We start from the raw sequence: 13385 nt of genomic DNA, 5'->3' as shown, positions 1-13385 counted from the left end.
AATCGTTTCCTACTCTGCTATTTAGATTCCCAACAAGGACCAACTTTTCATTTTTCATTGTGTCAGTTGCTTTTTCTAAAGCCTCAAAAAATTCCTCCACTTCTACCTTAGTAGAACCTTCTGTGGGACCATAGGCACAAATAAGTCTCATTGTCCAGTTCCCCATTCTCATATTTGCTCACATTACTCTACTTGAGACTGACTGCCATTCAAGAAGATTAGCCTTGTATTTTGTGTTGAATACTATGGCTACTCCTTCTTTTCCTTGATTGTCATTGCCTGAATATAACATTTTGTATTTATTGCTCAGAAAGATCTCACCAGTTTTGGTCTTTTTTGTTTCAGTCACCCCTATTATGTCGATCTGGTACTTATCTAATTCCTCAGCTAGCTCCATTTCTTTGCCATTCAGGCAAAGAAATGTTTGCCTCTTTCAATATTACAAATAAAATCCAGTTTGTTCTTCGATCTGGGTGCTGCGGCAAAATTTAGACCTTTGCTGAGTAGTGAGAGTTCATCTTTGTTGAAGACATGGTTGGATAGGTTAACTATGTTACTGTTACCTGCAGGCGATTAGTGGCTTCTGGTTAGTTGTTAACGTTCTCCGTGGGGAAATTCGAATATGTCTGTTGGTTTTGTTGCTCTTTTAGTCTATGAACTTTGGATATGAGATTTTCTTTCTTAGTTTGAAGGATATGGTTCCTCGTGTTAGGTGTAATCTTTTCGAGGATAGTCCAAATATCTGCTTTCAGGTAACGTGAAGTTCAGATTTTACATTTTGTACCTGGTTTGAGTAATGGCCAAGTTTTTGTAGTAGCCTGGATCTGTTCTCTGAGTAACACTTTCTCCATGCGGTGGTATATTCATTGCACTTTTGTTGAGGTAAATTTTCTCTTTAGTTTTATGCAATTCGGAATGATATTGCTGTCCCTACAACATTTTAAAAATGCCAGGTTGATTGATCAAACCAGAAACATGAATCTTCAACTTACCGTATTGATTGCATCGCTTGTGGGTTGAATCTCCATGAATTATCAGAATCCTTTCTTTTAGTGTTACATGGTGATCAGCATTCATTTTAGAAATTATGGACTTTACAACCATGTTATAAATAACTATTATTTAGCCACCTAAACAAACAACAAACACATATAGTTCACAATTGAGATTGAAAAACAGAACACACTTCCATTTCTAGATACACTCGTCACATGTCTTCCTTCTGCCAGTCTTTCCTTCACTGTTTACCAGAAACCGACACATATGGGCCAATATATACACATAAACTCCTATCACCACCCAACACAAAAACTAGGTGTCATTAATACTCTAAAAAACAGGGCTTTGAAGATCTCCTCCAATGAACAAGTGCTGAAAGTCAAATTTAAAGTTATCAGCAATACTTTTCTAAAAAATGGTTACAGCCAAAACACTATTAACAAAATCTCTACAAGACCTCAACAAAAAACAAAGTTAAACCAGACTACAATCAATCTAAAATCATTCCTTACATTAAAGGGAGATCAGATAAAATAAACAGAATACTACAGAAATACAACCTCAAAACCACCTTTAAACTTCCTGCAAAATAAAAAGCTTACTGAACTCATCCAAAAACCTACTCCCTCTGCTGGCCCACCCTGGAGTATACCGTACTTATTGCACCTGTAATCTACCATATATAGGGAAAACAGGGCACACAATTCCTATTAGACAAATGGAACATAAATGACACATTAAATTTAATAACTATGGTGAAGCTGGTCTTTCTGATCATGCCCTAAACACTTTACATAGAATTGACTGATAAAGCACCAGTCATCCAGAATCATAAATCTAATATAACAATTGTCATTTAAAAATAGGACATTGTTGTTACTGTAAGAAAACTATCTTTATGAAAGAATGTTTCTCCCATGTTATCGTAAATAGAATTTAGCTTTGATGTGGTTTCAAAATATTGAATTAATTTTTAATTTTATCTGAACTTCCATAATTTCTAAAATGAAATCTAGATAATCTTGAGAGGAGCCACTATTCTTCAGGCAAGTCAATATTCATATCCCCAATTATGAGAACATTGCTACTTCTGATTTCATCTGGACCACACTCAAGTGTTCATTGGTTATCACTAGAATGGCATCCATTGTGGAACAAAGAGTTTGAACACTGAGCAGGTCTTTATTTTTTTTTTCACTAGAGGTCATACCAATAGAATAACTGGTGATCAAATGATTGTTTGTTTAGCTTCCTGTGTGAAATGTAACTGAGCTTGTCCTTGTATATTTGTATATACTCCAGACATTGACCTTAATATGAAGGTCGAAATGTCAGGAAATTAAAAGAGTTATTTATAATTCGGTTGTAAAGTTCATAATTTTTAAAATGAAATCTAGATAATCTTGAGAGGAGCCACTATTCCTCAGGCAAGTCGATATTTATATCCTCAATTATGAGAACATTGCTACTTCTAATCTCATCTGGACTACACTCAAGTTCATGTATGAAATTGAACTCTGTGTAGCAATGCAACTTATATGCCGCCATTATATACATATATATATTATGATGATCTAAATATAAATTTACATTTTCAACTGTTTTAATTTTTATGTTAGTAGTATTATTATCAGATATAGAGTTTTGAATAAAGATAAATTCCCCTCCAAATTTATTATGATTTCTACATTAAAAATAATTTTTAAATCCACTTAAATGGACAAATCATCTTCTTCATCTTTAACCCAAATTTCTGTTAATATCAGAACATCTAGCCGATAGTTTAAATTGTCTAGAAGTAATACTACGTGTTCTAATTTTGCATATAAATATCTTGAATATTTATATGTAAAATATTTAAAGTACTTACAGTGTCTGAGGATAAAAAGTTTCTTAATTCTACTGAATCAGGACATATATATTTATAGAAAGGGACATTCACAGTTGATATTCTCATATGTCATTGTTGTTCTTGAGTTTACTCTCGCTGTTTTCTCCAAGTTTATGCAAGTCTTCTTTGCATCTGATCTGCCATATTTTTGATGTATTGTCTCTTCTCATGAAAAGTTTGCCATGTTAGACCCAGAGATATTTGTAGTGTACTTCTTCTTTAAATTTCTTTGCCATAAACAGTAGATGTTTTAGATTTCCAGTCAAGTGCTCCTTTAGATATATTTTGTTATCCTTAACATATGTCAGTTGTGCTTAGTCTATATTTGATATTTTTGTGTCTCTCCAGCTGATTGCCTGTTGATTCAGGTCATCCATTGTTTCATGAATTTTTTTAAGCTCCCTATGCAGCTCCATGTTTGCATTTTCTAGTGTTCAGTGTTTTGAGTTTCTTAACTTCTTGTGTCAGACTAGCAATGATAGCCAGAAAGTCATCTATTTTGTTTGAAGTATATACTGTCTGACTTCTTAAGTCATTGATATTTTTTTTTTAATTCTTTCATTATTTCCCATATATAAACTGTAATACATATATTATCCATCTGGAATGCACGAGTCATCACCGTCAGGAAAAGTTGCCAGTGGGCACTGGTTAGCACTAGAATGGCATCCATTCTGGAACAAAGAGTTTGAACACTGAGCAGGTCTTTATTGTTCATTGAATTTGCATGAAGCGCATTTCCATTTTCCTTTTATGTCTTTAGAGACCTTTTAAATTGGCTTTTGCTAAGACCAGCACAGTAAAAATTATGACTACTTTTGCATTTATCTCCACATTTCACAACAGATGTAATGTCAATAAGTATATCTTCACAAACATTGCAGCAGACTACCATTATGCTAGATAGAGTTTAGTGCTAAAGTTAATCCTCTTCTTTGTTCTAGGTACTCACCTTGTATACTAGTTCAATGATGACTGTTGACTAACAGCAAGTTGAATATGCCACTTTTTCACACTGCTTGCAGAAGTTATTCTAATTTATCATTGTTGTTTATGAGTCAATTTTTACTCTTGCTAAGACTATTACACTTTTTTATAAAATCTTTATCAAGTAGCTTTATTTTTATCCTCCTACATGTTTCGCCAATCTGTATACAGAAAACCTACAAATACTGGACGTTACCTCCATTTCAACTCAGCTCATCACATAGGTCAGAAACTTAGCATTATCCATAGTCTCAAGAAAAGAGCTATACAGTATACGATAAACAAGGATGACCTACTAACGGAATTAACCACAATATCCAGAGAACTTTCTTTAAATGGTTACCCTAAAAGACTCTATAACAAGATTCTATTTACTGATATACCACATCGACAACATGATGTTGAAGCTTCAAAACGAGAAAGAAGAACACATAGGATATGTCAGAAATAACAGACAAGACATTTCAGGCCTTTCATGCCACTTTGCCTCTACTAACCATCACATTGAGTGGAATAAGAGCCTTATGCCATACATAGAAGATAACTACCATTCAAGAACCTTTAAAGAAGCAGCTACAGTCGTCCGTAAAACTGAAAACCTAAACAAGAATCAAGGTCTAATTTTACCAGAAATTTGGAAAACTTTTATCAGATCATTAAATATCAAAGAAATGAACTTTCATAACAGTTACGTCATGAGTCATCACGAATAAATCACGTTAACGAGACACGCACATTGTCACGCACAATACCAATTTTTTGTATGATTTAGAACCATTGGTTATAACCTAGTCTGTAACCTTCATTTTGTGCTTACTGATTTGTATTCCCTGAGGATGCCAATAGAAACAGATTGGCAAAACATGTAGGAGGATAAAAATAAAGCTACTTGATAAAGATTTTATAAAAAAGTGTAATAAGCTTATGAATAATTGTCAAGAAAAAATTCAACATAATTTTACTCTTGCTGTTTCCTCGGAGTTTATACAAGTCTTCTTCACATCTGATCTGCCATATTTTTGATGTATTGTCTCTTCTCATTCATAGAGCTATGCATTGCATTACCTGGTAAAGCACATTACAAGCTACACTTCAGAAATTACTACAATACATTTTTTAAATAAGGTAACTAATTAAAACATTGTTTACTATGGAGCAGTATTTCACGCGACCATTAGGCAATGCACCACCAAGTGGATGGCGGAAAGCTTGGAAAGCAGATATGAATTTTGGGTAAATAGGGAATGAATGCCATCATGCCAGTGAGTATAATTTCTGTGACTCACTTGGAAGTGTTTAGTTTGGAGTAGCAGAAGCAGTAGTTGGACCATATAAAGCAGAAGTAGAAATTCTTGAGGTCATCCCACTTGGCACCTTAGTAGTGCCAAAGTACATGAATCAGGAATGAATTAAAGAAGGGTGTTCTGTGAGAAAGGAAACTTGCAGAAAATTGTGGTCTGAGTAACCAAGAAGAGAGGTGAATTCTGCAGTGTATCTGGAAGGAAAACTGATTAAAAAAAAGATATCTAGAGTACCAATGAGAGAGAGAAGAGTTATCAGGAATTCAGGCACATAGATCTATGATTTCATTAGTTCATTCTTCTTTTCTTCTTTATCATCTGGCTTTATCTCTGTCCATTTCTGTCATTGCACAATCTCTCTCTTTGAAGCTTGATAATGCTAATTGTGGCCTTTCCTTCAAAGACTGTAACTAAGTTCTCTTTTGTCTGCCTTTTGATTGTCTTCCTTCAGTGATTCCATTCAATGCTATATTTGGTATTCTCTGAGAAGACATTCTCTAGAGTTTTCAGAACCATCTTAATTGTTGTTTAAGAATTGTACTTATGATATCTCTCTTTATGATTTAATTCATGTTTGACTTACTCCTTTGTTTTGTTTTCTGATCAGTGAGTCTCATTTATTTATTTATTGTATTTCTTTCTGATTGAGTCTCCAGGTCTCAGCTTCATATGCTGCTATAAGATATAATGATAGTTTTATAGAGATTTAATTTGAAGCTTTTTGAAATGCTGTTCTTTTTCCATATTTTTTTAACTTATTCATATTAGTTTTGCTTAAATTGATTTTTGTTCCAAAAGTTTTGCACCCACCCAAAAAATCAATTGTTATTATTATTAATATTTTTTTAAATCTGTATTTATCTAAAGATCTCTATTTAAGTTTTGTCGAATTGGAAAAGGCATATGACAAGGTGCCAAGAGAGAAGCTAATCAATACGCTACAGTTATATGGTGTCAATGGGGCATTATATCAAGCGATACTTAGTCTTTATTTGAGTTGTAAGTCAGCAGTTAGAATTGAAGGAAGTACAGGAAGATGGTTTAATGTTAAATCTGGTGTGAGACAAGGATGTACATTATCCCCTCTGTTATTCATTATCTATATGGATCACATTATGAAGGAAAGTGGTATTAAACATGATATCAAAATTGGAGATGTTAATGTCAGCTCTTTGCTTTAAGCGGATGATGTTATACTTCTAAAGCAATCTGCTACAAGTCTTCAAGATTCTCTGACTAAATTGATAACTGTTGTAATAGATATGGTATGAAGGTCAGCAATAAAAAGACAAAGACAATGAAAATAGGCAGAATCATTAAAAATGTCAACTGTGTTGTGAATGGAGAACCTGTGGAACAAGTAAAACATTTCAGCTACTTACGCACGATTTTTAGTAAAGATGGTAAGTTAAATATGGAAATAGACAACAGAATCAGCAAAGCTGGTATGGTGGGAAGTAAATTGAATAAATTCAGTTGTGACCCTGTGACCCCTAAAGTCTCTGTCCACCATCACTCCAAGATGTCTCATCTCCTCTATCTTTCCAAATATTTCTCCATAAGTTATAACCTTGCCTACCAAATTTCAAGACCTTGCACTTTGCAACATTAAATTGATAACTCCAATCATTTCCTCTCTCATATAATCTATTCAGATCCTCAAGGCCACAGTGTCTACTCTACTTATTATTGCCCTTCCCAACTTTACATCATTGATAAACAGCTGCACATCTCTAGTTAAGCTAGTCTCAATGTCGTTAACCTAAAGTTAAACAATAATGGGCACAAAAATTTGTCCCAACTACAACCACTAACTCCCTCACATGCTTACTTCTCATATCTGGCGCTTCAATCACCCTGTTCATTCTCCATACTATAAACATACCTTGTGCATCCTCTTATTCCCACATTATGATAGAATCTCCATACAATGTTATTATTGAGTCATTCACTACTCTTTTTTTTTCCTCCACTATCTTTCATTTTATTTTTTTACACTCTTCTGTTCATATTCACCATATGTTTAATTTCATTCTCAGCATGCCTCATGTCGTTCCTTATCTTAATTATTTCATTCTTCAACTCTTGCATTCCAGCAATCACTCTAGCTATTGCTGCATTCAGACGATCACACTTCCTCTTCCGTAATTACACCTAATTTTCCTTTTTTATTCATTTGCATATTCACAATCGTATTCTCGACAGTCATATTCTCGTGCTCACTTTTCTTGGTATCATTCTTAGTCTTACATCCATTATCTTTTGCCTTATATCTGGTATCCTTCATCTCTGGTTCTCTTCACTTCATTCCTCATCTTAATTATTTCATTCTCCAGCTCTTGCTTTCCAGCAATCACTCCGGTGGCTATTGCTCCATTCAGACAGGCACACCTATCGCACTTTCAATAGACTCTCTCTCTCTCTCTCTCACACACATACACACATACAAACTTCTCTTGTTTAATTTCTCAAAATACACATCTGCCACACTTGCCCACACTAGCATATTACATTCCCAGCAACAAATCATCATGGTAAAATCCATACCATTCAGTTTTCATGCTGTGCATCTGGATGACCTTATTCTTACCACCTTTTTGTTTCTTCCATTACCTGTTGTTCTGAAAAAATGATTGAAATTGATTAATTACAAAATGCCAACACATCACTCTCAGTCACAACCAAACCAGACTAAAATTACATGAAAATTACACAAACCATTTTACGTGAAGCAGACCATACTTCATGTAAAATTAAGCCTTGATTTTTATTGCATTGCGTAGGGATCCTAATCATTTATGTGGCTTCTTTAAATTTTCTTGTAAATCAGTTACTATCAATATGTGACATATTTGTTTGTTTGCCAGAGTACTTGATGGTCAGTAGTTGTTTTGTTTGATTGATTTATGCTCTCTTCTTTTTTTGACGTCTTTTATGTGCTCAGACATGTGGATCTCTCCTGACCTTCTTGCCTGGGCCACATAACAAATGCCACAAAAGCAATGAATCTCATAGATGCCTGGTTTTTTCATGGGGTGATATGGAGGTTTTGGTGGATGTAGGAATTTATATTATAATTCTCAGTGCCAAAAATTGCCTGTAGAGAATACTTATTCTCCAAACAAATATTAATTTGAAATTCCACTCTGTGTTGTTTAATTCTAATTTAATATTGGATTTGACATTTTGCCTTTCTAGATGTTTAAATTAATGTTATATATCAAAAATAGGAAATTAAAATTTACATTGTATTAGAATTTTTTAATTCTAACTTTAAAAAAAAATTATGATAAAATTATTATTATACAATAATGAGATAGTACTTTTGTTAGGAAAATATTCATTATTTGTAGAATTTCTGGCTAGGTTTCCTAGCCATTGTCAGTACATTTTAAAAGAAATAAAACACAATACGAAGAATAATACTTAAAATTGCAGGCATGTGGTATTATCTAAAAAAAGCTAATTTGACTGTGTATCACTGCAGTTTCTGTTATCTTAGTAAACCAACTGTATTTAATAATTTAGGTTTCCATGGGCCAAGGACAGATGGAAACAGCAATAGAGAGACTTAGGACATCTGCAAAAGAGGGTTTGTGGCTATGTCTCAAAAATCTACATTTAGTCACACACTGGTTGCCTAATCTGGTTAAGGTAGTAAAAATAATTCTAATCCTTTCACGTTTATAAGTTTGAATATAAAATATTATTCAGTGTATATCAAAGTGGTTAATTTAAATATTCTTTTTGTATTTTAATAACATATGAGCTATTTAGCATAAATAGGAAAAGTATAAAATGTGACTGATATAGTTTTCATAATTATTCTTTGTGTTGGGGGGGGTGCTTAAGGGTCAGAGCTGTATAACTGAGAGGAGACCTCCACATAGCCTTTAAAGAAATGTGGAGAACCGACCAGGGCTTCTGACCTAATGTCCAATCCTCACCTTCTCGTGGTGTACCCTGTTGGGTATCTACTTGGATACTGAACGAACGAGGATGGGCTGGCAATTTGGGATTTAGCCGACCAAATTGTATTCTTATTGGTTAAACCAAAATAAAAAATGATGGTACAACATGACAAAATTTCATGCCGGCTGGGGCGTCGCCGGTTAAACAAGGCCCCCGTTGTTTTCACCAGGGAACCAGGGCGAACAGCGAAAAGTCAGCTACTGGAGCAAATCTGAAAACAAACCCCAACTCAACATCACCAGAGTTAAAGATTGGTACTATCAACGTAAGAAGCCTGATTAAGCAAGGAAATGGAGCTAGCTGAGGAATTAGATAAATATCAGATCGACATAATAGGGGTGACTGAAACAAAAAATACCAAAACTGGTGAGATCTTTCTGAGCAATAAATACAAAATGTTATATTCAGCCAATGACAATCAAGGAAAAGGAGTAGCCATAGTATTCAACACAAAATACGAGGCTAATCTTCTTGAATGGCAGTCAGTCTCAAGTAGAGTAATGTAGGCAAATATGAGAATGGGGAACTGGACAATGAGACTTATTTGTGCCTATGGTCCCACAGAAGGTTCTACTAAGGTAGAAGTGGAGGAATTTTTTGAGGCTTTAGAAAAAGCAACTGACACAATAAAAAAGGAAAAGTTGGTCCTTGTTGGGAATCTAAATAGCAGAGTAGGAAATGATTGTGAGACATACAAAAATATTTTGGGAAAATTTGGAGAAAAGAGCAAAGCTAATAATAATGGCAAATATCTGTTGGATTTCTGCTCAGGACATGGACTGGTTATTACTAACACCATGTTCCAACATAAAAATGTGTACAAATTCACATGGAGAGAAGAGGCTAGGAATAAGAAAAGTCTCATTGACTATGTTATTGTTGATAGTGATGTTTTCTCCCTGGTGCAGGACACCAGAGTGTACAGAGGATTTGAAATTGGAAGTGATCACTATTTAGTCTTGAGCAGGATAAAATTGAATTTCATATTGAAAAGAATAACATGTAAGAAAGTTTTAAAGCGAATAAAAGTTGAGCAGCTCTCAGATGTGAACTGTAGACTAAAATACAGAAAGATTATGGGAAAAAAAATGAAAGAGTTTGAAAACAGGAATCAATCCTTGGAGATTCAGTGGCAAACTCTGAAGAAAACATTGATTGATTCTACAAGAGAGGCATGTGGTGAGGATGTCTACAAGGATTAAAAAATCAGAACTCCCTGGTGGACACAGGAAGTTAAAGAGGCAGTGAAGGAATGATTTCTGTATGTATACTCGAGAAACGGTTGAGAAGGATTGCAGAAGGGAAGCTTGGTGAAGAACAAGCTTGATTCAGGCCAAATAGAGACTGTCAAGATCAGATTTTCACCTTACAACAGATAGGTGAAAAATCATGGGAATATAACAAACATCTGTATTTAGGCTTTGCATCTGGGAAAGGCATATGATAAGGTGCAAAGAGAGAAGCTGTTCAAAGTGCTACAATTGTATGGTACATATTGTAATCAATGGAGCATTAAATCAAGCAACTTAGTCTTTGTTTGAGTTGTAAGTCAGCAGTTAGAATTTATGACGTGGCACAATCTTGCCCTCCTTCCACTCCTTTGGAACTCAACCCAGTACAACTCATATTAAAAAAATATGTCAAGGCAGGTGTCAATTCCCTGACACATTCCTTCAGAATACGTGGTGATAACTTGACAACTTGACGTTAATAAGTCCCACAGACTTATTAATGTCAAGTTTGCTCAATTCCCCTACAACTCTTTCTCACTTACAATCAGTCTCTCCTCCCCATCATCAACTACTCTCAATCTCTCCATGATGTCACATTCACAAGAATGAAAGACCTTTATGAACTGCTCATTAAGTATCTTCACTATATCTTCCATAGCAGTTGTCCTTATACTATTTTCTCCAATTAATGTCATTCTTCCATAATCATTCTTTTTTTTTTTTTTTTGCTACATATCGAAAGAACTCTCTGGGATTCTTTTTGGCTTCATTAGCTAACTGCTGCTCATACTTCACTTTTGTTATCCTTACCAACCAAGTCATCCTCCTTCCCTGGTCTTTGTAATCCTCATGGAATCAGTTATTACCACTTCTTATTCTGCCTCCATAATGCTTTTTTTCTCTGTATTGCATGCTTAATCTCTTCATTCTTCCATTTCACACCTGCCTTTATTTAACCTTCTGACCCTTGGAATATATTTAGACATTGCTTCTACTAGATAGTTCTTGATTATCCTTCAAGCTGCATTGATATCTTTTTCAGCTAACTCCTCATTCCATGCTACACCTGCAAGTTGTCTCCTGGGCTCCCCATGATCACCAGCCTTGTAGTTCCACTTATACACTTTTCTCACAGAGGTCCTCACACTGCTGACAACCACCCAGGTAATCACTACATGTCACTCTCACCCACTATATGTCACTCTCATACTGCTGACACCCACCCAGGTAATCACTATATGTCACTCTCACCAACTGGAGGGTGATTTGACACCTCATTTATAATTACATCCTCTGATGAGATGATCAAATTCAAGATCCTCAATTCTCGTGTGCTCTCTGTTACATACTGTCTAAAGTTGTCCCTCAAAAAACTCAAGAAAGAAACTCATTTTCTTTGCTTCCACTTGCTATCTAATCATTCCAGTCTATATTGTCATAATTAAAATTGCCCATTATGATGACCCTTTTCTTATTTGCTTGGCTAATTTGATTATACATTTCATAGTCACTACCATCCACATTACTGGGTCTATAACATCTGACCAAGTACTTCATTTTATTGACCTCTATCTCACACCATACTGCCTTAAAACCACTGGTACTATTTCCCTCTTGCATCTCTACTTTGTATGGAATTAATTCTTTCTCTGTCATCAATAACCCCCCCCCCCCTCCCTTTTTACCGTATCCTCATGGAATCATATCCTTTTGATCTCTATTCCTGTCAGATTGTCATCCTCATCCAATCATTTCTCACTTATTCCAACATTTTTTGGGAGAACAGACTCCATTAATGCAATCATTTCATTTGCCTTGTTTCTTACACTTCTTGTATTTGTATACAAACATAGCAGCTTATTCCTGAATCTCTAGCTAGTTCTGTTGACATCACTTATTTGATGTGACTTCTCCATGCTTAACCTGAGCCATTTCTTTTTCTCCTTATTCATCTTCAAACCTTCTTCAGATCTGTTTTCCCTTGACCCCAGTCATCCCCTTTTTTCCCCTGTATACACATGCATTCACATCCTCTTGGTGCATCTACCTTTCTCATGCTGTGTTCCTCTGTCCACTTGGGCTTCCCTGTTTTCCTATATGTCTTGCATACCTGTTCTCTCATTTTCTATGCAATAATCATGAAGGCGACTTTTGAAATGTGTCAAAATTTTTATAAGTAATAGTGATAAAGGTACAAGCACTGCCACTAGAATATTTGTAGCAATGCAAAAGTTTCATTTTGGTTTGCAAAACACTGTTTTTTGTCTAATGTGGATAGCAGGACAGTGATGGAACATAACAAATATTGCCTTCCCCAAAACGATTTGACACCATGAAGATAAAATAACATGAACTCCTTTTTGATCCCAAGAAAATCAAGATAATATATTTATACCACTGTTGCATATTAAACTGTGTCTCATGGTGGATTTTTATAAAACAATAAATGAAATAGAGCTATGTTCCAATACTAAATGGAAGAATTTTCAAACATTTTTGAAGCTAGACCTCACAATGATGTGTTCATTAAACTTCAGATTAGAAAAGCATTAAATGATGAAGAATTTGAAATTAGTCTCACTAAAATAAAACCGGAAATCTTTAATTATTGAAGAGCTTCTAGACAACATTTATTTATTTACTTAGCATATGGCTCACATATGAAAAGTTACATTACATTAATCCTTAATATATATGGACATAGTAATAGACATATGTACAATAAGAAGACATAACATAGTCATAAAAGAGACACTCAAGAATCAAGAATAGGCTACAACTGAATGTCTATGTTGATTATCCAGTCAACTACACTTGGTGTAGCATGGATGAAGTCTGACAGGTTTCCACTGTATGCACGTAGGACACATTCTGCTATAATATGATTAATTGTCTGGCAGGATGATCCACAGTTGCACCTGGGTGAGGCAATCATGCCCCATTTGTAAAGGTGGTCTGCACATCTGCCATGGTTGGTGCGGATTCGGTTAAGGGTAGACCAAG

General features: G+C 34.8%; 1 protein-coding gene across 1 annotated transcript in view; it reads left to right on the top strand.

The window, feature by feature from the left end:
• Positions 1 to 13385, top strand: part of btv (dynein cytoplasmic heavy chain beethoven) — a 1245321-nt gene that overhangs the window by 1098013 nt on the left and 133923 nt on the right. The window contains exon 67 of the mRNA XM_090394552.1: positions 8707 to 8832. Coding sequence (XP_090250678.1) covers positions 8707 to 8832 — 126 coding nt within the window. The remainder of the gene's footprint in view (positions 1 to 8706; positions 8833 to 13385) is intronic.

The sequence above is a fragment of the Typopeltis vanoorti genome, chromosome 6 (genome assembly GCF_054136105.1).
Source record: "Typopeltis vanoorti isolate ZY-2024b chromosome 6, IOZ_Tvanoo_1.0, whole genome shotgun sequence".
In the NCBI taxonomy this organism is placed as follows: domain Eukaryota; kingdom Metazoa; phylum Arthropoda; class Arachnida; order Uropygi; family Thelyphonidae; genus Typopeltis; species Typopeltis vanoorti.
The sequence above is the reverse complement of the archived record's forward strand: the minus strand, read 5'-3'. Positions and strand labels throughout refer to the sequence as shown.